Source organism: Cupressus sempervirens, chromosome 9 (genome assembly GCF_028749045.1).
Source record: "Cupressus sempervirens isolate cs-2001-9-10 chromosome 9, ASM2874904v1, whole genome shotgun sequence".
Classification (NCBI taxonomy): Eukaryota; Viridiplantae; Streptophyta; class Pinopsida; order Cupressales; family Cupressaceae; genus Cupressus; species Cupressus sempervirens.
In genome coordinates, this window is record NC_143126.1 from 515,217,379 (window position 1) to 515,241,843 (window position 24,465).

General features: G+C 38.3%; 1 protein-coding gene across 1 annotated transcript in view; it reads right to left on the reverse strand.

Moving 5' to 3' along the window:
* The window catches only part of LOC149539618 (UBQ, helicase-c and DEAD-like helicase domain-containing protein), a 349,808-nt gene that overhangs the window by 179,240 nt on the left and 146,103 nt on the right, over positions 1 to 24,465 (reverse strand). Inside the window, exons 15-16 of the mRNA XM_089800846.1 lie at positions 13,890 to 13,997; positions 13,616 to 13,691 (exon numbers count right to left, since the gene is read on the reverse strand). Of these exons, the coding sequence (XP_089656972.1) occupies positions 13,616 to 13,691; positions 13,890 to 13,997 (184 nt within the window). The remainder of the gene's footprint in view (positions 1 to 13,615; positions 13,692 to 13,889; positions 13,998 to 24,465) is intronic.

Below are 24,465 nucleotides of genomic sequence, written 5' to 3' on the forward strand. Positions count from 1 at the left end.
GCAGTTGATATTTTTGGCAGTGCAGTGGGTGAATTTGATAGTTGCTCATCAACTACAGTAAACATGGTTATTAATTTTATGAGCTCTTATTTATTTATTTATTATTAAGTTGCATTATTATAATAATGTTTATATTATTATAATAATAACTTTAAGAGATATTTCTAAAAAGTGTGTTGGAAAGTTTCTAGTGTTGAGTTCTTTTGGGAAACTTCCACAATTTCTAAAGTGGAGTTTTTTAGAAAACTATGGCCAACGAAAGGTTATAAATGAGAGCTCATTTCATTGGGAAAAGCATGCTTGAAAATATATTTGTTTTTTGTGCCTTTGTGGCTTTCCTGATTTCTAACCTACGAGCCCTTGCTGAAGTATAAAGGTCTCATCTGAGAAGTTCTTGGCAATTGTGTTGAAGTATACAATTCGCCAACATCTCCTACTGTGAATTTTGTGGCCAAGGAGAATAATCTGGAATATTTTATATCATCTAGGTAAGGGTTTGAAGTAATTCTTGTCATTAGTAAATATTGTGTAGCCGACAGGATGTATGTTGTCGGTAAATATTGCATAGCCGACGAGTTGATGTCGTGAGTAAATATTGTGTAACCGACGGCCCCTTCGGCAAGGTTCTTGTTATGTAGTTGACGGACCCCTTTGGGAACGTTCTTCAGAAAGTATATATACACCATCCAAGATTATTGTAATCATCATCATAAGTATAATGTAATCTCTTAGCATATGCGAATAAAAGGAGTACTGCTGGTACACGTTCTTGTTTCATTGTCTGTATGCATTAATCTATTTACCCCATGCGGTAAACATTTGGCGTCGTTGCCCAACGGATCTGGAATGAAGGTAGAGGAATGAAGACTAATGCCAAATCAGCTTAACAAGGATAGAAATAAGCTAAAGGGAAAAGATGGAATACGTACCGCACAAGAAAATTTAATTTTGGCACAACAGGGCGAGCACAGACAGAGGTTTCAGCAGATTGCCGACGGACACCGAAGCACTGAGGAATTGTTGAAAGAGACTCGACAGCAATTGGATTTGGTGGAAGAAGCAAGGAAGGAATTCCTTAACCTGCATACGCCGAGGGAAGAGAATCCAGACAGAAGGGAATTAACTCACACAGCTCGGAGTGCCGAAGGAGCATGAGCATGGAGTGAACTCTTCGTCTGCGATACACTTATATAACGAACAAGTTCACTTAACGAAGATCCTTCTTCACCAAACAACGCAATTTTCGGGAATAAGACGACTGCCCAAAAACAGTGTCGGTGCCGGAGTGCACAGCGTTGGTGCTGGAATACAAAGCATTGGTATCGGGATACAAAGCGTTGGTATCAGAGAGCAGAGCGTCGGTGTCGAAATACAAAGCGTCGAGGTCGGAGTACAGAACAGTACCGGTGTCACAGTGTCGAACAGCGCCCATACACAAAATCAAGTAATAATGGCAAGACCAAAGGAGAAGTTGCCAAAGTTTGATGGTGATGGAATGGCCGATCCAATCAGGCACTGTAAGATATGTGAAACAATTTCGAGGGCGAATGGCATAATAGATACAAATGAATGGGTTCGACAATTTCCGGCAACCCTAAGGAGGGTAGCAATTGATTGGTTCGCCGATTCGGATCCCCAAAAATTAACCAATTGGGACAACATTAAAAAGGAGTTTACCACTGAATTTCAATTGCTGCATGACAACAATGAGATTGTAGCAGAGATATACAACACAAAGAAAAGGAAAAATGAAACAGTCCAAGTATATGCCAAGAAATTGAAAGACTTAATAAACAAGATGGAAAGTAAGCCGACAGATGGGCTACAAAAGAGATAGTTCATTGAAGGACTATGCCCAAAATTACGGAAGAAAATGAAGATTGTGCCGCCATCGTCATACACCAAAGCATACAATTGGGTGATGAATTTAGAAAGTTAGCAAAAAACAAAAAAGAAGAAGAAAAGCAGCTCATCCGACTCAGATGACACATCTTCGGAAGAAGATAGCAGTGATGACGAAAAAGGCAGCAAGAAGGTCTAAGCTCTTCAGAAGGATATGCTTCAAATGATGAAGGAATTTAAAAATATGCAAAAAGAGATGAAGGGAAACGAGCTATAGTGCACCGAATGCAAAACGGAAAGTCACACAAAGGGATCCTGTCCAAAGAACCAATTTTGCGAGATCTGCCAGATCATGGAATATTCCACAAAAAAATGCCCTTTCAATATGAAAACAAAAGGACCTCAACAAGTGCTCCTAACTCAGGAGGCTTCCGCGTCAAGAGGGAGCAAAAACACCAGTAATGAGGGTGCCATGTCGAGAGGATACAGAAATAATAGACGAGGGCAAAACAACAATGCCAATAATAATGGGAGCTGCAGCTGAATTCAGTACGATGCGAACGGCGGCCCAATGGTACAATGCCAAGCATGCAATTTGTGGGGCCACTTTACCCGAAACTGTACAACGACAAACGCACCAAAGTTGTTATGTAGATGGGGTGGTCCTGGAGATCATGAAGATGCCAAGTGCCCGAAATCAGGAGTGAATCTGATCACCATCGAGACGTACGAAGAGGAGGTCCTACACAGAAGCAAGCAAAATTGTACCTCGACCCGACGGAGGAAAAGAAGAGATTAGAGGAAGCATGAGTAGAAATTGAGAAGGCAATGCAGGCGGACAAAGCACACTTAAAGGACACTACCGGTACCCCAGCAAGAAACTACACGGAACAGAACATCGTACGACAGATATTACAAACCGATATGCCAGTCAAGATAAATGATCTGCTGCTCACAATGCCTCAACTCCGATCGGCACTCACAAACATCGCTCCAACTGCTAAATTACCAGGAGAACACAGAAGGAAGAAGGAAAGTGGAGCAAGTGCAGCAAACGGAACGGAAAAGAAAAGTGGAACAACTACAGCAGATCCCATGCTGTTAGCCCTCACATCCGGACGGCATCTGGCGGTCGTCAAAATGGGAATTCTGGGAACTGTTCTGACAGACACAATTGTGGACGAAGGGTCTGGTGTGAATGTGTTACCAAAAGATACTTGGAAGAAGTTAGGACAGTCAACGTTGTGGCCACCTACATTCCAATTGCTCACAGCAGACCAACGCGAGATCAAACCATTGGGAATCCTGATGGCACAACCAATAACTATCGAAACACAGTCATTCCTGCTTGACTTTGTAGTCATCCCACTGAAGAGGAGAGGATATGACGCCATTCTGGGCCAAGGATGACTTGTACAAGCAAGGGTTAAGCATGACTGGAAGAAGAATACACTATCAATGGAAAGTAGGGGACGATGATTCATTATTGATTTACACACAAATGGTGGGCGAAGAAGCCGTATCATCTGATTCTGACGAAAAAGGTGAAAGAAAGCAGCAATTGGCACCTAATGAGGAAGGAGTCCTACGATTGGAAGGTGGATTGACGGACGATGATTTGAATTCGATGAACAGCCTTTTGCACTGGCAAATGGAGTATTACGAGCTCTTTCCAAGCTGTAACATGTTAAGGATCGACGAAGGTGATAACGACCGCAGGCACAATGGGCCACGGAGGTGACACAAAACAAAGCATAGCATGATAAACACCTGAAACTGAACAAGTTCCAACCAGGACAGCTGATGTTGAAGTATTGCGGACGGAATGAAATCAAACCAGGCGAGTTTAAAGTCAAATGGGTTGGCACATACCAGATTCGAGAATTAGGTGATAATGAAGCAATAAAGTTGTGGACATTGGACGGGCAGGAAATTCTTGAAATGGTGAACGGTTCAAAATTGAAAATATATCAGGCACAACCTATTTCGTCATCGACGAAGATCAAGGAGCACTAGAATTTTGAAAATTTAAAATTTTAAAAAAAAAAAATTAATTTTAAAAAATGGAAAAGAATTTATTTTAAAAAAGTAAAGCTCACCGTACGATGACCATCGTATGGTGTTCTAAGTGCCCCAACATACAGTGTTTTAAGGGCCTCGTACGGTGTTTGAAATGTTTCCATCGTACAGCAATCAAAGTACGACAATACCGTACGGCCAATTAACACAGCAGATATAATTGTCGTACGGCCATTCATATTGTATGTTGGGCACCATATCGTACGGTGATCTCAGATAGACATAGTACGGTGTTTCAAATACCCCACTGGACAGCAAGAAATGAAAAAAATAAAAAGCGAATACTTGTTGATGGAGACCGTACAGAAAGCTCAAGCATAGCTTGTACTGATAAAACCACCGAACGACATATTCAGCGTTTGCTAGGGAGTGTCATATGCAGTTTTCCGTACGCTGGTGCAGTAGATTGGCAAGTGTTTGGCAAAGCAAATATATAGGTTTTTGGTACAAAGTGGCTACAGTAGGAATACATTTTGATGAAACGAAGGATAACCGGGAAGATGTTTGCTATCAGCCACCATACGACTAGGAAGAGCCACTCTCTTCAGGAAGCAAGAGTAACCAAAAAAAAAGACGACAAACCAAAAATGTTTAGAATGAATAACGCATGATGCCAAAGGAAGGGAAAGACAGAAAGAGTGTGGAATCGGAAGAAAATGGCGAAAATAGTGTGTTCCATGTAGTTTTGTGTGGGTTTGCTAATTTGGTCTTGGCAGCGGGAGAACTGCCCCTCAACCCCACCATGTATCACGACAGGGAGCACGCCTAGGGCACTGCCCCTCGACCCCGCGGGAGGTGCTGCCCCTAGACCCCCAATCAGTGCGGTTATCAGTCATGGGAAGTGTGACCAGTTAATGAGACCTGGAGCTACTGCAAGCATAGTGTGCCAAAGGTGGAAAGATCAACGAAGCAAGCCTTTCGAGAGGGGTGATACACTTTGAGGCACTTGGAGTAGGTGTTGGACACGAAGCTGTCTTGGTGGATGCATAGAGAGTTCGAGAGGACTTGAACATCCAGTTGAAGGTAGTACAGTAACACTTGGCTCAATGTACCCAAGAGTTGGTAGCAGAGAAACCAGCACAGGTGGCTATCAAGGTCAGCTTGATTGAGGAGACAGTATTGTGTTAGTAGAGGCTACAGATGCAATGTGGTTTAGAAACCAATTTGGTGTAGGCACAGGATGAATGTGAAAGTGTTGTGACAGAAGCAGATCTATCTTGTTGTAGTTAGTCAGTTAATGTGTTTCGTTTTGATAATTTGTCTCGGATATTTTGTAATTGTCGTCCGGAGATGACTTTTTCTTTTGAGGGGGATGATGTCGTCGGTAAATATTATGTAGCCGACAGGATGTATGTCGTCGGTAAATATTGAATAGCCGACGAGCTGATGTCGTCAATAAATATTGTGTAGCCAACGGCCCCTTCAGGAAGGTTCTTGTTATGTAGCTGACGGACCCCTTCGGGAAGGTTCTTCGAAAAGTATATATACACCCTCCGGGATCATTGTAATCATCATCATAAGCATAATGTAATCCCTTGGCATATGCGAATAAAAGGAGTATTGTTGGTACATGTTCTTGTTTCATTGTCTATATGCATTAATCTATTTACCCCATGTGGTAAACAATTTTGAGTTTTCTATGATTATTGTGTTGAGTAAACAATTATCCACTTCTACTGTGTCTACGGTGGCTTAGAGATTCTGTTAGTAAAGGGGGATGTGATGGGAACACAACCCAAGAACAAAATGGACACAACAGAAAAGGGAAATTGTATTAACTGAGAAAATAAGCTAGTACAAACAGTACAGAGAAAATAAACTTCAAAACATGCCCTAAGGGCTTACAACAGCATAAAGCTGGAGATAATTTCTCCTTTCAGTACCTCCTCTCAAACTCCACTCCGAATTGCCTTTTACAATGCCAGAAATCTCCTTACATAGACCCCGGAGGGTTAAGGACTAGGAGTACATTCTAGAAAGTGCTAGTAGGCATCCACCGACCAAATAGAAGGTTCCGGAAGCTGCAATAGAAGTCGGCGCAAATCTAGAGGAATCCAGAAACGGTAACCGAACTTCCGGGAGGCATAACTTTTGAACCGTAGCTCCGATTGACGAACCGTTTACATTTCCGGAAAGCTCTCGAAGCGCTCTATAGCCCTATGGACCAGCTTCGCTCGTCCCCCATTTTTCGGCGCTTTTCGAGGTCATTTAATGCCCCTAACCTGACTTTGAAGCATTCTTGAGAGGTCTCCAAAACTCGAAAAACTGCAATAACTTTCAAACCGTGGCGCCTATTGACCTGATTCTTTTTCTGGAATGCTCTAAATCACGATTACATTCATCTGGCCAATTCACACCTTCTAGTTTACCAAAATGATGGCCCAATTACATGCTCCTATTTTTTCGGGATTTTCTAACACACTAATAGTGGAACTGTGAGAGTTGGAACCTTTATTTGACCCAAATGGGTATCCAAAAATGAAAACACATGAAACAGAAACTAAGTCTAAGTACATTTTTTTGGGTGACACAGGATTGCCCTTATACCTCTAGATGCTCCTGCATCAGGATGATTCTTGTTAGGAATAACAGTGGATTTAGCACAAACGATTTGATACTGGAAGTCTGCAAATTCGTTTATACTAGCAGACCTGGCCAAACGCAAGGGCAGTTTTCATTGTGAAGATTGGACGGCTTCATTCTTGGGTCCTACTCACATTCCTAGTGCTGCTTTGAGATACGATGGCCGTGTGTATGTTGGGGTGACACTAGACTGGGCTACGGTTTCAAGATTAGCTGCGTGTGAGATCAAACCGAGCCATGAGTGGTAGTTAGACTTGTATATGATAGACGGAAGCTGTTGGGAGTTGTGTTGAAGCCGAATTCATTACGGCAAAGGGGAATTATGCATTCCTATAGTTTACAAATGGTGGAGTCAGCCGCAAATGGGCATTAGAGCAAATGGCTTCATCACTATATTCCTTTCAGGTTCTAACTGTTTAGAATTGTTTTCAAATTATTGGCAAGGTTGTTCATCATCTCAAATGCAATAAATTGACAAGCATTGTTTTGGAAAGGTTTATACTTTTGCAATTTATGGTCTTGATAGTTATATATTTCAAAAAAACAAAAGAATAGATATATGATCAAAAGTTAGAAAACTTATATATAATAATTTGTTCATCAAGATTTGAATGGGGAGTTGGCCAGGGGCTTTTACAATGGTATCAAAGTAGTTTCTTGCCAACCTACAGGAATTGGGATCAGTTATTATTTTGTTCAGCGCAAACTTTGAAGATTTTCAGATTGATTATGTGATTTGGTTACCAGCATTATGGATGGTGATAGAAGATTAATTCCAGGTAAATATTATACTCATAGAGGGCGTAATTCTTCCCCTAGGGATGCAATAGTAATGGGGGTAAGTCTGTGCGATGATATATCTATAGCTACTTTTGTGATAAATGAGCCATCCAGTGAAGCACTTAGCAGTAGTACCTTATATGTTCAAGTGTGTGTTGTTGATAGTACGCATGTTATTGATTTTGAGGTTGACGATGATCACTCACCTAAGTGGAGCTGGGCTCAATTTATACCATCTGCAGACACAATTCAGTTTCCTATATTTGCAATTGGTGGTGTATCTATATTTGTCGATTCTAATGAGGATGTGGGCATTGTGGATACAATGGAGGTGAGTGCATTTGTTGAGAGCAATAGACCGGTGTATTTTTAATGTCGTCTGCCTCTGCCCAGGAAATATTTGTCTTGATGGTATTCAATTGCTCTTTTTTGCATCCTAGTGTGCTTTTGACCGATGATTCTCTGCCACCCATTGACTAAATTTTTCCCCAACTTATATATGTGCACACGTTGCCTAGTCACGTCCTTTGGACAGGCGACTATTTGTTCACATTGGGAGAATTTTTTTAAAAAATTTGTAAAGAATACAATTGGGAATTATTGAAGTCTTGAGCTTTTAGCCTTCTGTTCTATTTGAGGAGTAAACAAGGGCTATTTTCTTTATGCATCCACTTCTTATCTAAAATTCAAAATGCTTAGAAAGAGTAAAGATCTTTATTTTGTCTTTATTTCTCTAGGCGCTAACATATTTTGCAAGGTAGTCTTTGATTTATGCCAAATGTAGTATTGAGGCTTTCCACATAATTTACAAGCAAACAAAGCCAAGAAGACATTTAGTAAGATTGAAAGCTATTCAATCAGAAAGAAGGTACTAATAACACGATGGATCTATAATGTAAATGTATTTTATTGAAATATCCTATCATGTCATGTAAAGGAGTAAATTCATGTTCCTCAATATTACTTGTTTGTGTAAACAGGATGATTGTAAACATTGCAATTAAGAATTTCCTTGGTAACTCCTGGATATGTACAAGGCCTATTAACATGAAGTTATTATAAAGATTTTTTTTCTTTTGGGGCAAGACTAGAGGTTTTCTCTACCTAGCTCTTTCGCACCAATGACCCCAGTGAGTTGGGTTGTAAATAGGCTTAATTTAATAAAATAATCAGCCTCAACCTTTTACTGATCGGAAAAAATTGTTAAGATTGAAAAATATTACAAAAAATCAAAGGAAGATATAAATAGGGAAAAAATAAAAGAAATAAAAGGGGAAAGAAAAATGAGACATAAGTAAAGAAATTAATTTTCTTTATAAAATTCAAATGTACTATAAAAACCCTAACCTTCATAACAGAAAAATGTGCCTATAAATTGTCATTGAGAATGATTACTAGTTCACAACACGTTAGCGAAGAGCTTGGGAAGATTGGTGCCCATTACCAACCATAAATCCAGAACTTTGCAGGAACCAAAGTAAGAACACATAAAGATCAATATAACTGTACCATAGAAGGTTGATGTGATCATACGATTGAGACATTCCATACAGTTGGAAGGACAATGAAGGGAACTATCCATCTTGTAGAAGTGAGGGGCAAAGATTATTCCATACAAAAGGAAGCAAAACATGATGTAAGTGAAAAGATTGTATGGTAGGATTGCGCCATAAAGAAGACATAGCACAAGCCGAATGTATAAGCAGAAAATGTATTGGAAAGGGATGGTGGTGCAGATTGTACGATCACACGATACATTGTAAGCTTCACAGAGATAGTTTGAATCACCAGTACGACAATCTATCTAGCACTCAAAAAAGATAAAGTTTGTATTTGCCAAGAAGATGGTTAAGGGTAGTTATGGAAACCCCAATATGCTAGTTATGAAATAAATATAAAGATGGAAATGACAAAAAGAAGTAAACACAAGTATGTATGGCGACATCCAATAAAAAGAAGAAAGTGTGAGCCAAACTACAAACAAACGAATCAGCAACTATACAATCCCTCACATACAAGAGAATCACTAACAAGAAGTTCAAAACTCAGTGGAAGAGCACTCTAGATAATTTTAGCTGAAAGACTCCCTACAGAAGGTTGAGGTAGATAAAATAGTTCTAATGTTTGTGTTCGACCTTTGGAAATTCTAACAAATATTGTGCATGATGGTCACGAGATATGATCACCATTTACACAAGCCTATAGCATGATAATTTGGCACAAAATGGTGGCATCCTTCTTGCCAAAAGAGTTCATCAAGGTATTTGGTATTCCCTCCAAGGGTCATTCCTTAATGAAACCTTCATCCAAAATATGACTACTGAACAAAAGGAGTTGTTACTCATGTTGGTATGCAGGCCTGACCTCTCTGCACAGAAATGAGATAAAATGTGGAGCAACATCAATAGTAGGGAACTAATAGAATGAAAGTGTATTCTTAATTTGGTGAAAAAAAGGCTTAAAAGATTGAGTAGGGGGTCTGATATAGGCATGCATATGGTTAACCTGATAAACACCCTTGTGAATGGGAGGGTGTACAATAAGGCACAAGTACTCCCATTGTGCATTAAGGATTTTTTTGAGCCTCAAGCATAAAACTTTATACATGCCTCATCATGTCATAGCATTGTTTTGAGAAGCCTTGCAAATGCAAGTACTACAGACCAATGGAGAAAGTTCATACCAACAACCAAGGTTAAGCAGTACAAACCAGCCATGTACTACTAGATGCATTTGGACATCCTCACAGTTGAAGTAGGGGAACGCCTTTAATAGAGGTGGCAGAAGGAAACTACAACCAGTACAAAGGAGGAGGATGAGAATGAGGGGGAAGAGGAGACTACGGTTATTTCGTCATTCTCTAAGTGTGGAACAAGAGCAAAGGAAGGATCCCATATGGTACCACATGGAGGGGATAGTACAAAGGTACAAGAAACGGTAGGCATCGAGGCGAGAGTACCAAGGAAGAAATCTCAATAGCAGAGAGGATGATACCTGTAGTTGTTGACTAGGGAGTGAAACGTGGATTTCACTCCTCCAATTTCTATGATGAGGGGATTCATCCTCAATTTAATATTTGCGATATAACTCACAAAACCCAATACTTATTATTAGGGTTAGGGATCCAGCAACAAGTTTTAGCAGATACACAACAATAATCATATTATTATCTTTACATAAATCATGCAATAACCTACAAACTTTAGAAACCAAGCCATGAGTTGTTTCATTTCCAATGATTAATCATATTGTGCTCGGAGAGGAAACCCACAAAAGATACCCAAATACTTGTTCATGTAGAACCCGGGTGTACTACTAGGTGGGAAGTGGGGTAAATTAGTAGTAAATATAACTTTATCTTCTCATCCAATTTACAACTTTGTGCAGTCACTACAGAATTTATTGTAAAACTAAGGCATCAAATGAAAGATACAAAGAAAGAACCATGAGGCCAAGAGTCAATACACAAGAATATGACGTGGAAACCCAACTAGGTAAAACCACGGTGAGTATTGCTGCTAGAATTTACTGTCCTAATCCGGCCTCACAAATCTGAAATTCAATCACATGTTTATGGTTCCAAACTTAAGGAGTCATCAAACTCCTCACTTCTTAAGAGTGTCAACTCTACCACAACATAAGCACCAACTCATACAATCATCAAAGAACCAAATTATACAATCTTCGGGGCTCCAACCCACTCAACTTTTCTATTGGTTAAATTTTTTGGCATAATCAAATGATTATCAACTGCGACTTGTAATTACACAACAAAAAGAATCTGATATGACAAAGCTCTTGATCTGAATTCAAATAGATTGAAATTCCACTTGTGACGCACATCAAACAGTACCACCTTGAGTATCACTTATTTCTGTAAGTTTACAACTTTTCATGTTAAGATATGTTAAACCAGAAAGATCTACTGAACCAGAGAGACCATTCAATTTGCCTCTTTATACTTGATTCTGAATGTCGATGGAATTCCTCAAATGAATTCTGATAATATCACAAAAATTATGTACTACAAATTCAAAAGACTATAGTCCAGAATAAGGCATCAACATTCAAACAATCTGCCTTGCTGTTTTCATACTTTTTGATGAACCATGCAGGATTTTCTTATCGCCAGTATATATTAGCAGAAAGATTTATATGTTTGATACATAAGACAACAGTTTTGTCTTCTATCGCTTCTTCACTGATCGCTGAAGATTACCATGTTTTAAGAGGTACAACAGATTCGTTGCAGGAAATATTTAAAGAATTTTTGAAACCCAATAAAGAAAAAATGTATTTCATCTTTAGTAAAATTTTGTCTGTATTATATACACCATGCTGTCATGATGAATTTGGTTCCAAACTTATGTATACCTGGAACTTGACAGGCTGACAAGCAGGCACCCAGCTTACTCCAGATATGACAAAAGTCTTTTATAATTTGTCTCTAACCACAAGCACACAGGCAGACAGCATTTGAATCAAAGCAAATATGTATCCAATAGGCTTCCCCTCTGAAATTACTTGCAACCTAAAATTGACTCACACTGGAAAACGATTATAAGTGAATGGTTTCAGATTGCAAGTAATCAGTTTCCCAATTGTCTGCCACCCATTGACAATTCCTATGGAAATAACCGAGCCTCCATTTTGTTAACATTAATGTTTGCCATCCACCTTGGCTTGGGATAAGCGCCAAAGATGTGATATTCAAATACGGCAACAGCTCATAAGCTGACACAAACTTTTATGGATCTTGAAATGCGTGATGTATTGCAATTTTCTTTGAATGATAATGCAGACAGACCTGAGGCAGAGTATGCACATCTTGTGCAGTGCAAGTTTCAAAAGTCAGAATCCCAAGAAGATTGAGTAGGGCCACATGCTTCACCCCTAATCATAAATCCACAACCATGGGCAATAATCATGTGTCTTGCTGTTAGAGAATTTGGTCATTGAATAAATTGTAAAAGAACGTAATTTCTTGAATATGAAAGGATTACAATCAAGATCTAGGATCCAGTTTGGCAGCGGTAAAGATTATCTAGTACTTACATGTTACAAGGAGTGTTTCTTCTACAAAAGCGCTAGATTGGGCAGGTGTTCTTCCCTGCACATAAATTGGCTTTTGATCTCTTGGATGCAGCTAATTCTGTTAATTTGGAGATTCCTATCATCAGCTTTCATCAATTTCTCTATTGGGTGTTCAAACTTTCAATGAATATCGTCTAATTTGAATCCTATTTGCTCCATTGTACACCTAGCCTGGTCTTTTAATTGAAAATAAATCCTAAATTGTGAAGAAGAAGGAGGAAATCTGCTGGTTCAAGAGAACTGATTGAAATGTTTATATTTTCCAGTTGGGTTGTAAAAGTTCAGATGGTTTTGGTTATGAGTGTTTGAGATTTTATTGAGTTTGGGATGAGCATATATAGGGTTGATTTAGCAGGAACATATATATATAAAGGTTGAATATAATCAGGGATTCTATAAGAATCGACATTTCTTGGTTTGGAAATGAAAGGAGGAAAAAATGGTGCACAATCAAAATGTGACAACAATATGAATTTCATGCCCTTGTTGTTTATGATAGTGCTCTGGATAGAAAAAATATTGAACAACTGTTAAGAAGCTCTTATTATCAAAGTAAATCTTGCAAACAGGACATGTGCTCCCTGTTTAAATATGAAATTTGGTCATTGATTTGCAGCAAAATACTTAGGAAAAAAATTCTTTTGAGTTTGCTCTTGCTCTTTGGTTGTGGTAGTGACTGGTGTTGACAGTGTGAAAAATGCTCTAGAGTTCCTTGGTTTAGAAGATCGCCACCAAAGTCTAAATGTAAATGTATGTATGGACTCAAAGCATTTCAAAGATTTTGTGACTTAATGCTGTAGATGATAAGGTTTCTTCTGATGAAACTTTGTTCTTTGTTTTTTTGTGTAATACAGAAGATAGAGCAGGCTAAAGCTTACAGCCTATGACTAGGAGAGTTAAGGTATTTTATAATGCACACTCTAGCATACAGAGAAGAGTTTGGTGATGGGCCAATTATTAAAGTCAAAGAATATAATTCTTACACAGGAGACGGAGTTATTCATGTTACAAAATTAATATTGTTATGAGTCACATCATGATAAATTATACAGCACAATGACACACAGTTAAAGCAGGACCAATGATAAAATTGTTTATATTGTCTCTGCAAAGATGCTAGAAAGAAAGGGAAAAGTAAATTTCTATGCAAACGGAGTTGTGCTCAAACAAGATTATTAGAAAAGATTAAGAAAACCACATGGATAGTACCAAAATAAATTGCTATAATAATAAACACCTGAACAGTGTAGCCAGCTCGATACACACAGAGGGAATTGACTAAATGTGGTGCAGTCTCCTTCAGAATTTCTCGTCTATCACAAAAGCCAGGACCAAAATTAATTCTACTGAGAAATATCTTTCTCCATATAGGAGACCTTACGAAGTATGAAAAAATGTACATTTTAGAATTCTTCTCTAGAAATGAACAAAAAGGGGCATTTAACCATTCTTCACTAGAAATGAACATTTAGGTTCAAAGCCTTCGCAATTGTGAGAACTTTGAAACATACGTATAGCTGAGGACAAGCTCACTGAGTTTACGAGTATTGCAAAAGGCTATGCAGCGTAATCCATGCTGAACCATTTCAGCGAAGATGAAAGAAACCTCCATGATAGCACTGCAAAATTCATGCCATGAGTAATGTTAGTATCAAGCAATCCAACTGTTATCAGAAATCCACTCTTTTGTGAAATAAAAGAATTTCCAGACAAAAGAAAAAACATATTTTATGCCTTACAGCCATTAAAATTGTTAAAGACACTACCATACAAGTTAAAATGTCGATCTTATGTACATGAGAATTAAAAAACAAAAAGGAGTGTACAAACTACAAACAATCCAAAAGCACATACTCAGGAAAACATCATTGTAATAATGCCCTTATAGAGGTACTCCTAAATCAATATAATAGATGACATTTAATCATCCAAACCTTTCACTTAAACAGTCACCTTTCAAAATTACTATTGAGATGAAACTTAACTATTAATAACACTACAAATAGTACACAAAATCAATTGCAGGAAATAGTTATTTTGTCAGGAACACTGTTTCTCCAACTATGTGTACAGGGAAGCCAAAAGACATCAGGGCGAAGAAAATTTTATGAACCAACTTACAGAAAGATAAATAAATTATTATAGAATGCCTAAGAAATTTCAAAAAGGCATATATACGAAAACCAACATTTTGAAGTACATGAATTATAAGTCAAACAAACTAGATATTTTACCAATTTAATCATCAGAATATATACTTAGAGTCTCAAAAGCAGAAGACTCAGGTAGCATGAGGTGTATTTTGCAAAAATCTCTACAATTAGCAAGGCAAAAAAGAAAACAGAGAATGTGATATATATTCAACATCCATTCATATTTTATCAAATAGATCAAGCCCAACACCGCAACAGCTATGAGTCTGTCTCAAGGTCCTCATGATGCAATCCAGAATCCAAAAATCTAGAAAAGCAAGATTAATTGTGAGTAATTATCATACTGGATGGCTATGTGATATGAATTTGATCACAAGTTTGTAGTTCTCTAGCACATTTACAATGCCACATACATGTAATGTCCCCTTCTATGATTTAAGTGTTCAATGAGGACCCTTTAGGCCAATTTCTTACCACAGGCTGATTTGAGGGTCTGGAGAGGGAATAACTTATTAATGAAACTTATTATCTGAAATTCTTATTTTATGGCAACTTTGGTTTAATTAATTAATTTTATTAAAAATTACCATTTATGTTTAAACTGACTTTTCAAAAAGTAATATCACAAGGCAAATAAAAAGCAAAATGCATGTCCTTGAACAATAATTATGTACCGAACTGAAATTTATTTGAAAGTGAAATTGATTACAAGTAATTTGTAGTATCAAAAATATTGCACCTCTGTCTATAAACAATGTTTTCCACATTAGAAGTCACGGAAAAGGCAATTTTGGTTTGCTTGGATTGAAGGGGGCTCAATCAGGCTGGTAGCCTGATGTTATGATAATGTATTGTCATTGAACCTTACACCGGACTGATATCTATGAACCTGATACAAATAGTAGTTCTCTCTAGATGTACTCCCACAATGTAAGTGATTTCTTGATATATATGTGTAGCCATAATTGAATAACTTGCCAAAGTCAAAAATTCCCCAAGGTCTGAAAACAAAAACAAGGCAAGAAACTAGCAACCTAAAAAATTGCTTAAATTTAATTAGAAATGCATCTTTTTTGCAAAATTCAATGAGGAGGTGCATCTGATGAGGCATTAAATGAATAAACAAAAGAGCCAAATTGAGTCTAGCTATATTTGATAGATTTAAATGCAAATTGGGTATAGAATGGCATCCTCATGTGCAATGCTGATGGCTAGTAGCCCGATAGTCTGAAGTAAAATGAAAATAGCAAATTGTTTTTGTAAAACGATAAATAAATACAACACTAAAACAATTTATGTCTTCCTCTTCCCAGCTCTAGTAAAAACTACAGGAGAGTTTGGCAGTCTAGTCTTAGGAATCTGCTGTGACTGTGACTCCTTTCTCAGCATTACTGGCTGTGGCTCAACCTCCATTCTAGATATAAATGTTATTGGCATTCGGAATGCCTTGTCATCATTGTCAACCTCGTCACCTTCCTCAATGTCATCCAATGTGAATCCATCCCCCTCCTCCATAGTCAGCCTCTCCAAATCATAGATAGAATCCTTTGTAAACAATGGAGGTTTGTATTGTGGTCTATATCATCAAAATCAAGTGGACCAGCTGGTGTTTTCTCACTAGCTTCCTTGCGAATCTATATCATCCAAAACCTGCCTAGGAATCCAATTTTGCTTCAAAAACTACTACAAATGTGCTCCAAATCAACTAAATGACCGATTCAGTTCTAGTAAGATCACTAATCATGGTTTATTTATCACTTGTTCTTAAGTTTTAACAACAATAATGCACATGAGACTGCCGATTAGGGAGGAGATATAATCAGACTTAATCTGTTTTGATACCTGCATTTAACCAACATGAAGAACATGAAATGATTACCGTTAGTCACTAATAATCTGCCAGAACAGATTCAGCAATATACTTGGGACATAATTATGATATCATGATCAAGTAAGTGAATATTATAGATTATCATTTGTATATTTGACCATAGCTATCATACCTCAACACTCCCTCTTAGCTAAGTAAGGTAAGGATCTAACCATGTATATATATCACAACAAACTTTTTAATTGTGACAAGCAATATCACCTAACTCATCATATCGGTGGATATAATATTCTCAAGTTATGGTATGTGCACTGACATTAAGGCTCATGATGTCTATTATAACAAATCATGGCATGTCCATGGAAACACTTATCCACCATGATTATCTCATAAAGAACACAATGACCTGCAACTGATATCAACTCTCATGATATCTATCAAAATGTCCAAGAGATAGTAACTATCATGACATGTCTATGAATATCAAGTCACATGATATTCATTATGTTGAGTTAAACATTGTAAAGCCATTGCCTTACAATGTTAAATACAAGTGTTAACTATCTAAAAGATCGTCACCTTTCACTAATGTACACAAGGGGCCCATAAAATAATAGTCACACATATGACAAAAGAGTTTACACATTAAACATCTTTTTTATATATTAGTACAAATAAACACTTTTGAGATTTAATCTCAATAACTTATAATTCAACCATACCAAGTTTCTTTCTGAAGTGTTCAACTTTAACTTTGGAGAGAGGCTTGATGAGAATGTTTGTTATTTGATCGCTTGTACTAATATACTCCAACTGGATCACATTCCTTTCTACCATGTCTCTCACATAGAGGTAAGGAATCTCTATATACTTTGACAGATCATGGAATACTAGATTCACTAAAAGCTTAATACAACTCTGAATCGCAATGGATTGTAGTAGGTTTCAGAGGCTCACCAGATAATCTCACAAGAAGTTTCTAAAGCCATACTACTTCTCTTGCTCCCATAGAGGCTGCAATCTATTCGTCTTCTCTTGAACTTTGTCCCATTAAAGACAGTTTCCTGCTTATCCAAGAGATCATAGCTCTGATCCTAAATTGAAGCAATGTCCAGATGTGTTTTTTCGATCAGTTAGACTTCCAGCCCAATCTGAATCAGGGTATCCATATAGATCTAGGTCAACATTTCCATATTTAAGACCATATCCAATAGTCCCTTGAACGTACCTCAATATATACTTTCCAGCAACAAGTTGTATCTCTCATGGTTCGCACATAAACTGGCACAAAGCATTCATTGCAGAACAAATATCCGGTCTAGTGTTAACCAAGTACATCAATGATCCAATTATTTGTCTATAAAGAGTAGGATCTGCAAATCCAAATTTTGTTGCTACTTCTTTCAACTAATGTCAACTGGTTTCCATGGGTGTAGACATCGGTCTACAATTTAACATCGCAAATCTTTTCAGAATATCAATAGTATATTTTCCTTGATTCAAAAGAATACCATCACATTTCTGCCAAACTTCCAATCCAAGTAAATACTGTAAAATGCACATGTCCTCCATACTGAATTCTGAGACCACATCCTTCTTACGCTATAAGGTGATCTACCCTATAATTAGTAGGTAATCAACATATAGGATTAGTATTAACTTATCACTTTTAATCATTTTAAAATAAAGATATGGGTCTGCATCATTCTTAAAAAACTCTATTCCCATAAGATAAATGACTATCCTTTCATACCAGGCTCAAGGAGCATGTTAGTCAATAAACAGCTTTCTTCAATCTGCACACATGTGATTCTACATTATGAATCACAAAACCTTTGAGTTTCTCTAGACAAACTTCTTCAATAGTCCGGCTTAAGAGCAGTTTTCACATCCATTTGGTCGATCTTTCAGCCCTCGGATGTTGCAATTGCTATTACTACTCTAACAAAAGTATATATGTCAACAAGTGCAAAAATCTCCTCATAATCGATACCTTCCTTTTGTGAACACCCTCTAGCAACAAAACGTGCTTTGTGTTTCTCTATACTGCCATCTTGTGAGGCCTCGCCCTGATCCATCATAGCACATCCGATACATTTTATTTTGACATATTATGACTCAATATGTTGAGACATTATTTGATGGACTGGACATTATTATGTTATTTTATGTTATGTGATGCTTTACTTTAAAATGCTTAATCATGTTATTTGATGTTTTATAAGCATGCATAATGATGATGTAGTACAATAGATGAATTCAGGATTAGGAATATGATTAATAATTTAATTATGCAATTTTTTAATGATCAAAAAAGTGTGCAGAAATGAGGAAAATTTTATTTAAATGAAAGATTGATGTTTTGATTAATGTGATTATCCAAATGAATTTAAATATATACAAGTGATTTTTCTCGAACTACTGATGTGCAATTTTAGTGTGTAGGATTATTAATCGGGATATCTAATGGAGAATCGGTAATCGACCCTATGTACAACCTATGAAACCTAGAGTTGAGTCTATGAAAGATGAAGACCCCGTTGTTTTGTATTTTATTTGTATCATAATCTGAATTTGTGTATCATTCTGTAATTGTCAAGTGTTTAATGTTGTCATAGTGAATCTTATGGTATCACCTGACACTCGTAATTTGTATATATGGATCAGCATGTTAATTAGGGTTAGCAAAGTAACCTGATAATCTAAGATCGATTTAAGTTAGTAACCTAAGACTCAATAGTTGGTAACCTAGATTAATTACCCTAATTAGGATTTAGTGGTAAGTTTGTTTTCCTAGGGTTTCTTAGAAAGTTCAAATATTTCAAGCCAAATTAATAGGTCATAAAATGATCCTAGAGGCCAAAATTAATGTAAACCAAGTGCCTAAAGGGTATGTGTATGGTTTAGGAGAACTTTGCACCCATCTAGACCCTTTTTTTGACTTTTATGACCTCCTAAATATCTCATTTTTCCTTTAGTGCGAAAATTGAACTTCCCCATGAGTTTGTCTGTAATGTCCCCATTTTAGCAGTTGACCAAATGTGTGTGCGTTAGCCTTGTTCTACATGGTCCTGAGAGCTGACGAAGGGTTTAATGGGATCCTGGAGTGTTTTGGCCTAGTCATTTCCAGTTTGGGCCAAAACGAAGTTGATTTACTCAGTTTCAGGCATACTTACTATTTTTAGTAAGTCGGCAGGACACAGTGCAAGTCAATTTTGGTGATTGGATTCGATACTCCTCGGTGCGAGCTTTCCGATGAGCTATCACTCACATTATTCAGAGTCCGATTGCTAATGCATTTTAATACCTGAAGTTTTAAAAAAGTAACGTCTAATTTAATTGTAAAATATTAAAGTGTTACTTTAATATTTATTTTATGGTGATGTGTAACCAAGGGAGACATAAGGGGTATTTTAATATATGTTTTATATATTACACATCTTTTATCCCACATTGCCCATATGAGTTGAGCAGACCCTTGGGAATTGAATAAAAAAAAGCATTTGTGGCTTCATTGGACACGTTGAATATGAGAAGAAATTGGTGTGTGAGTTGCAGCTCCGTTCTTGGCATTTGAGGACGTTTATCCTCTCTTGTAACATTCTAGATGTCATTCCCTTGGGGTTTGGCCTTTGGAATTCTTTGTTATCGGCTTCATTATCAAGCAGTTTAGTTGCATTTCCGGCTACAGGCAGATTTTGTATTTTGCTCATATCTTCTTCACTACTTGTCCAACGCTTATGCCGCTTTGAGAGAATGATATTACGAAGGTAGTGAACTAATTGAAGGACAAAGTACTGTAACAGCAAGTTCGAAAGCATGTGCTGGAGTATTATGTCAATAATGCTGAAGTAATTAGTGAGTTGATAAATCTACCATGTATTTGGTTTTATGAATTCTGAAAATAACATTTATTTGGCTGTAGTTCATTTCCACTTTGCATATTATTGTAGTTTCTTTCTTGTTTATGTTGTATGATACCAATTCCATGCACAAACACAACAAACAAATAAATGTTTGATTTCTGGAGTTATAAGGGGTTTAAAACATTAAATGGAGAAATAAGAGGTTGAATGCAAACTGTTTGACATAATTCCTTTCTGCAATTTGGTTTAGTTTTTGGGACATTCAGGGGTGCCCATTACTGTGGTATCAGAGCTATAAGTCCTGCCATCCTGTGGAGGTCTTATAGGGAATTTGGAACAGCCGGATAGAGGGAAAAAGTGTTTGACGAAATGTCAAAACACTAAAATCAGAAATAAATAAAAAACCCAGGCTAAGCATTTACGTTTGAGCATGCGACAGGGGTCTTATAATTTCCGCAATACCAGAGCAAGACAAAATAGGATTTTAGACTTGCAAAGCAAACAGTCTAGTACATCCGTGCAGGTGGACATTGAATCCAACCATACAGATACAGAGGAGATATTCTTTGATCAGGACAATAATATGGGTGATCGAGATGACAGGAATACAGGATTAGGCGGAGGCGGAAATGCTGGTCTAGATCAGGGGGAGGTACTGTTCAGATGGTTATTGGATACATTAGAGCAGGGGCAGCGTATGCAACAGGAGCAGAATAGGCGAATGGACATGATGTTGCAACTCATGGCTAGACAGATGGGTGTCAATATTAATCCAGGTGATGCCAACAACAGAAACAATAACAATGAGGGAAACAATAACAACGGGGGAAACAATAACCATGGAGGCCAAGGCAACAACAATGGTCCTGAGAATAACATTAATGGTAATAATGGACACGGCAACAATGGGAATGAGGCTGATAACTTTAGACACGTTGCATGCCCAGCGCGGACTGCGAGCTCGAGACCTCTTCTACCCACTTTCCCACCCAAAGATCCGGTTCAACCAGTAAACGAACCGCAGATTACCGAGTTACAAGATCAGTTCAGGAGGGACTGGGAGGCTAGTGGACCGGAGTTTCAGGCGAATATTTCCCTTAGAGATTATATGGACTTGAGGATGAGACACATGCCTAGAGCAGGAGGGAGGAATCAAAATTATGAGCTGAGGAAGAAAGTTGGAAAAATTTCTTTACCTTATTATGATGCTTCAGGGAAGATGATTGCACGAGCTTGGGTGCAGAAGGTAGATACATACTTGCAGCTTAATCCTATGCCTGAGGAGGAGGCTATCAAGTATGCGGCTATGCACTTGGATGGCGTTGCACATGAATGGTGGCATCATGGCATGGTGACTTTGGGGCATAATCAGATTACATCCTATGAGGAATTCACCGAAACATTGATTGAGAGATTTGACACTAGGGATCCCGAGTTACATTTCAAGGAGCTAGCACAATTAAAACAGTCAGGTTCTGCGGATGCTTACATTGCCGAGTTTCAGCGCTTGTCTGTACTTGTTACTGATATCTCTCCTAGGAGATTGGTGGTGTTATTTTGTGATGGTCTTGCTGATCCATTACGAGGTTGGGTGAAGGGACATGATCCACTCACCTTAGCTGAAGCAACTAAAAAGGCAGGAGATTTAACCCCTTCGGTATACAAAGGAAAAAACCATTCAACAGATTCTTCCTACTGCAAAGACAAAGACAAAAAACCGTTTCAGAAAGAGTATAGCAAACCCAAAGAAGGATCAAAAGGACTAGACAATGAAACCTTGAATGAACTTCGAAAGAAGAAGCTGTGCTTCCATTGTAGAGAGCCTTGGGACTTATCTCATAAATGTTCTCTCAAGGCTAAGGCAAATCAAATGGAGTATTTTTCAGCAGAAGATTCAGAGTCAGAGGGGGAGGATCAGCATGCCGATTCAGATGAGGGTAACACTATAGAGGAGAGCAGCATTCCTAAGGATGATAGATCGTTGGCACGCTTGACAGGGGCCCAAAAGGCAATCACATTTAAGGTCAGGGGTACTATCCAGGGGCAGAAAGTGATATCTCTTATTGACACAGGGGCTACACATAACTTCATAGATGCACAGTTGGTAGCCAGGAGAGGGTTACAAACAGAGGAGCATGATTGGTTTAGAGTCATGGTGGCTAACGGTGATAAATTATTATGCACTCGAAAGATATCTAATCTTTGCATCAGGTTTCGAGATGGCTATGAGTTGGAGGATGAGTTCTATGTTGTGGACATGGGAGATTATGATGTCATCCTCGGCATGACATGGATGGCTTCACTAGTTGAGTTCACACTCAACCTAGCGAAATTGGAGATGAGATTCCAGCATGAGGGCAGAACTGTGCTACCTAGAGGACTTTCAGATGGAGGTTGCAGAGTAGTGTCCTTGAGGAGAATGCAGAGACTTTTTCATCATGATGACATAGAGTGGGCGGCAGAGTGCTACATTATGCCAACTTCACCAGAGCCACAAGAAAAGAGTCATCCACCAGATGTCCAGAAGATACTTGATAGACACGCTAAAGTATTTAGCAATATTCCTCATGGGGTTCCTCCTGACAGAGGGATGGAACATGTTATTGAGCTCGAGGAGGGAGCCAAACCAGTTATAATTATTCCTTATCGTCATTCTAAGAAACACAAGGATGAGATAGAGAAGGCGATTAAGGATTTGTTGGAGATGGGGCATATCAGGCCCAGTAAGAGCCCTTTTGCTTCAGCAGTTGTATTGGTAAAGAAGAAGGATGGGACGATGCGCATGTGCATCGATTACAGAGCACTGAATAAGAAAACAATTAAAAACAGGTATCCCATTCCTAGGATTGATGAGCTGATTGATGAGTTGCATGGGGCATGCTTCTTCACCAAAATTGATTTGCGATCCGGATACCATCAGATCAGGATGAGAGCAAAGGACATTGAGAAAACAGCCTTCCGATGTCACTATGGCCACTTTGAGTTCATGGTTATGCCATTTGGTCTAACCAATGCACCCGCTACATTTCAGAGTTGTATGAACCAGGTATTCAGGAAGCAGCTGAGGAGATTTGTCTTGATCTTCTTTCATGACATCTTGGTCTTCAGTAAGACCTGGGAGGAGCACTTACATCATCTGGAGGAGGTGTTATCTATTCTGGAGAGAGAGTCATTGTATGCCAAGGAATCTAAATGTGAGTTTGGCATGACTGAGCTCCTTTACCTTGGGCATATCATTAGTGCAGATGGCGTTCGGGTTGATCCCAAAAAGATTAGAGCTATTGTAGAGTGGCCTACTCCCACAAACCTTACACAGCTTAAGGGATTCTTTGGTTTATGTGGTTTTTATAGGAGGTTTGTTAAGGGATTCTCACAGATTGCTACACCCTTGACAGATCTTACCAAGAAAGGAGCCTTCATGTGGACAAGGGCAGCACAGAGGTGTTTTGAGCATTTTAAGCAAGTAATGTCTTCATGTCCAGTTCTAGCTCTACTGGATTTCACGAAGCCTTTTGAGCTTCATTGTGATGCATCAGGTGATGGGATTGGAGCAATATTGATGCAGGAGAAGCATCCCATTGCATTCGAGAGTAGGAAGCTCCGAGGAGTTGTGAAAAGTTATTCTGTCTATGACCGGGAGATGTTGGCCATAATGCATGCATTGGCCAAATTTCGATCATATTTGGTAGGTGAACGTTTTGTGATCAAGATTGATCACAACAGTATTAAATACTTCATGAGCCAACGTGATCTTAATGACCGGCAACAAAAATGGGTGACTAAATTGCAGGCTTATGACTTTGACATAGAGTTTGTCAAAGGTAAGAAAAATGTGGTGGCTAATGCCTTATCTCGGAGACCTCAGTTATGTGCTCTGGCAGAGATTTCAGGAGATTGGAGAGATCAGATTATAGCAGAGTATGTGGGAGATGCTTGGGCTTCTGAATTGATTTCAAGTACCATACAGGATGATCGTTATGAGGTGATAGATGGATTGATCAGAGTTCAGGACAGGGTTTATTTGATTCCGTCATCACATTTGAGAGAGGCGATACTGAAGGCATTTCATGATGCACCCACAGCTGGACATCCGGGGGTCTTCAAGACCTACAGGCAGATCCGAGAGCGGTTTTCATGGAAAGGGCTCAAGGATGATGTTCAGAGGTATGTCAAGGAGTGTGTGGTTTGTCAACAGAATAAGGGAGAGCACACATTTCCTGCAGGGTTATTACAGCCC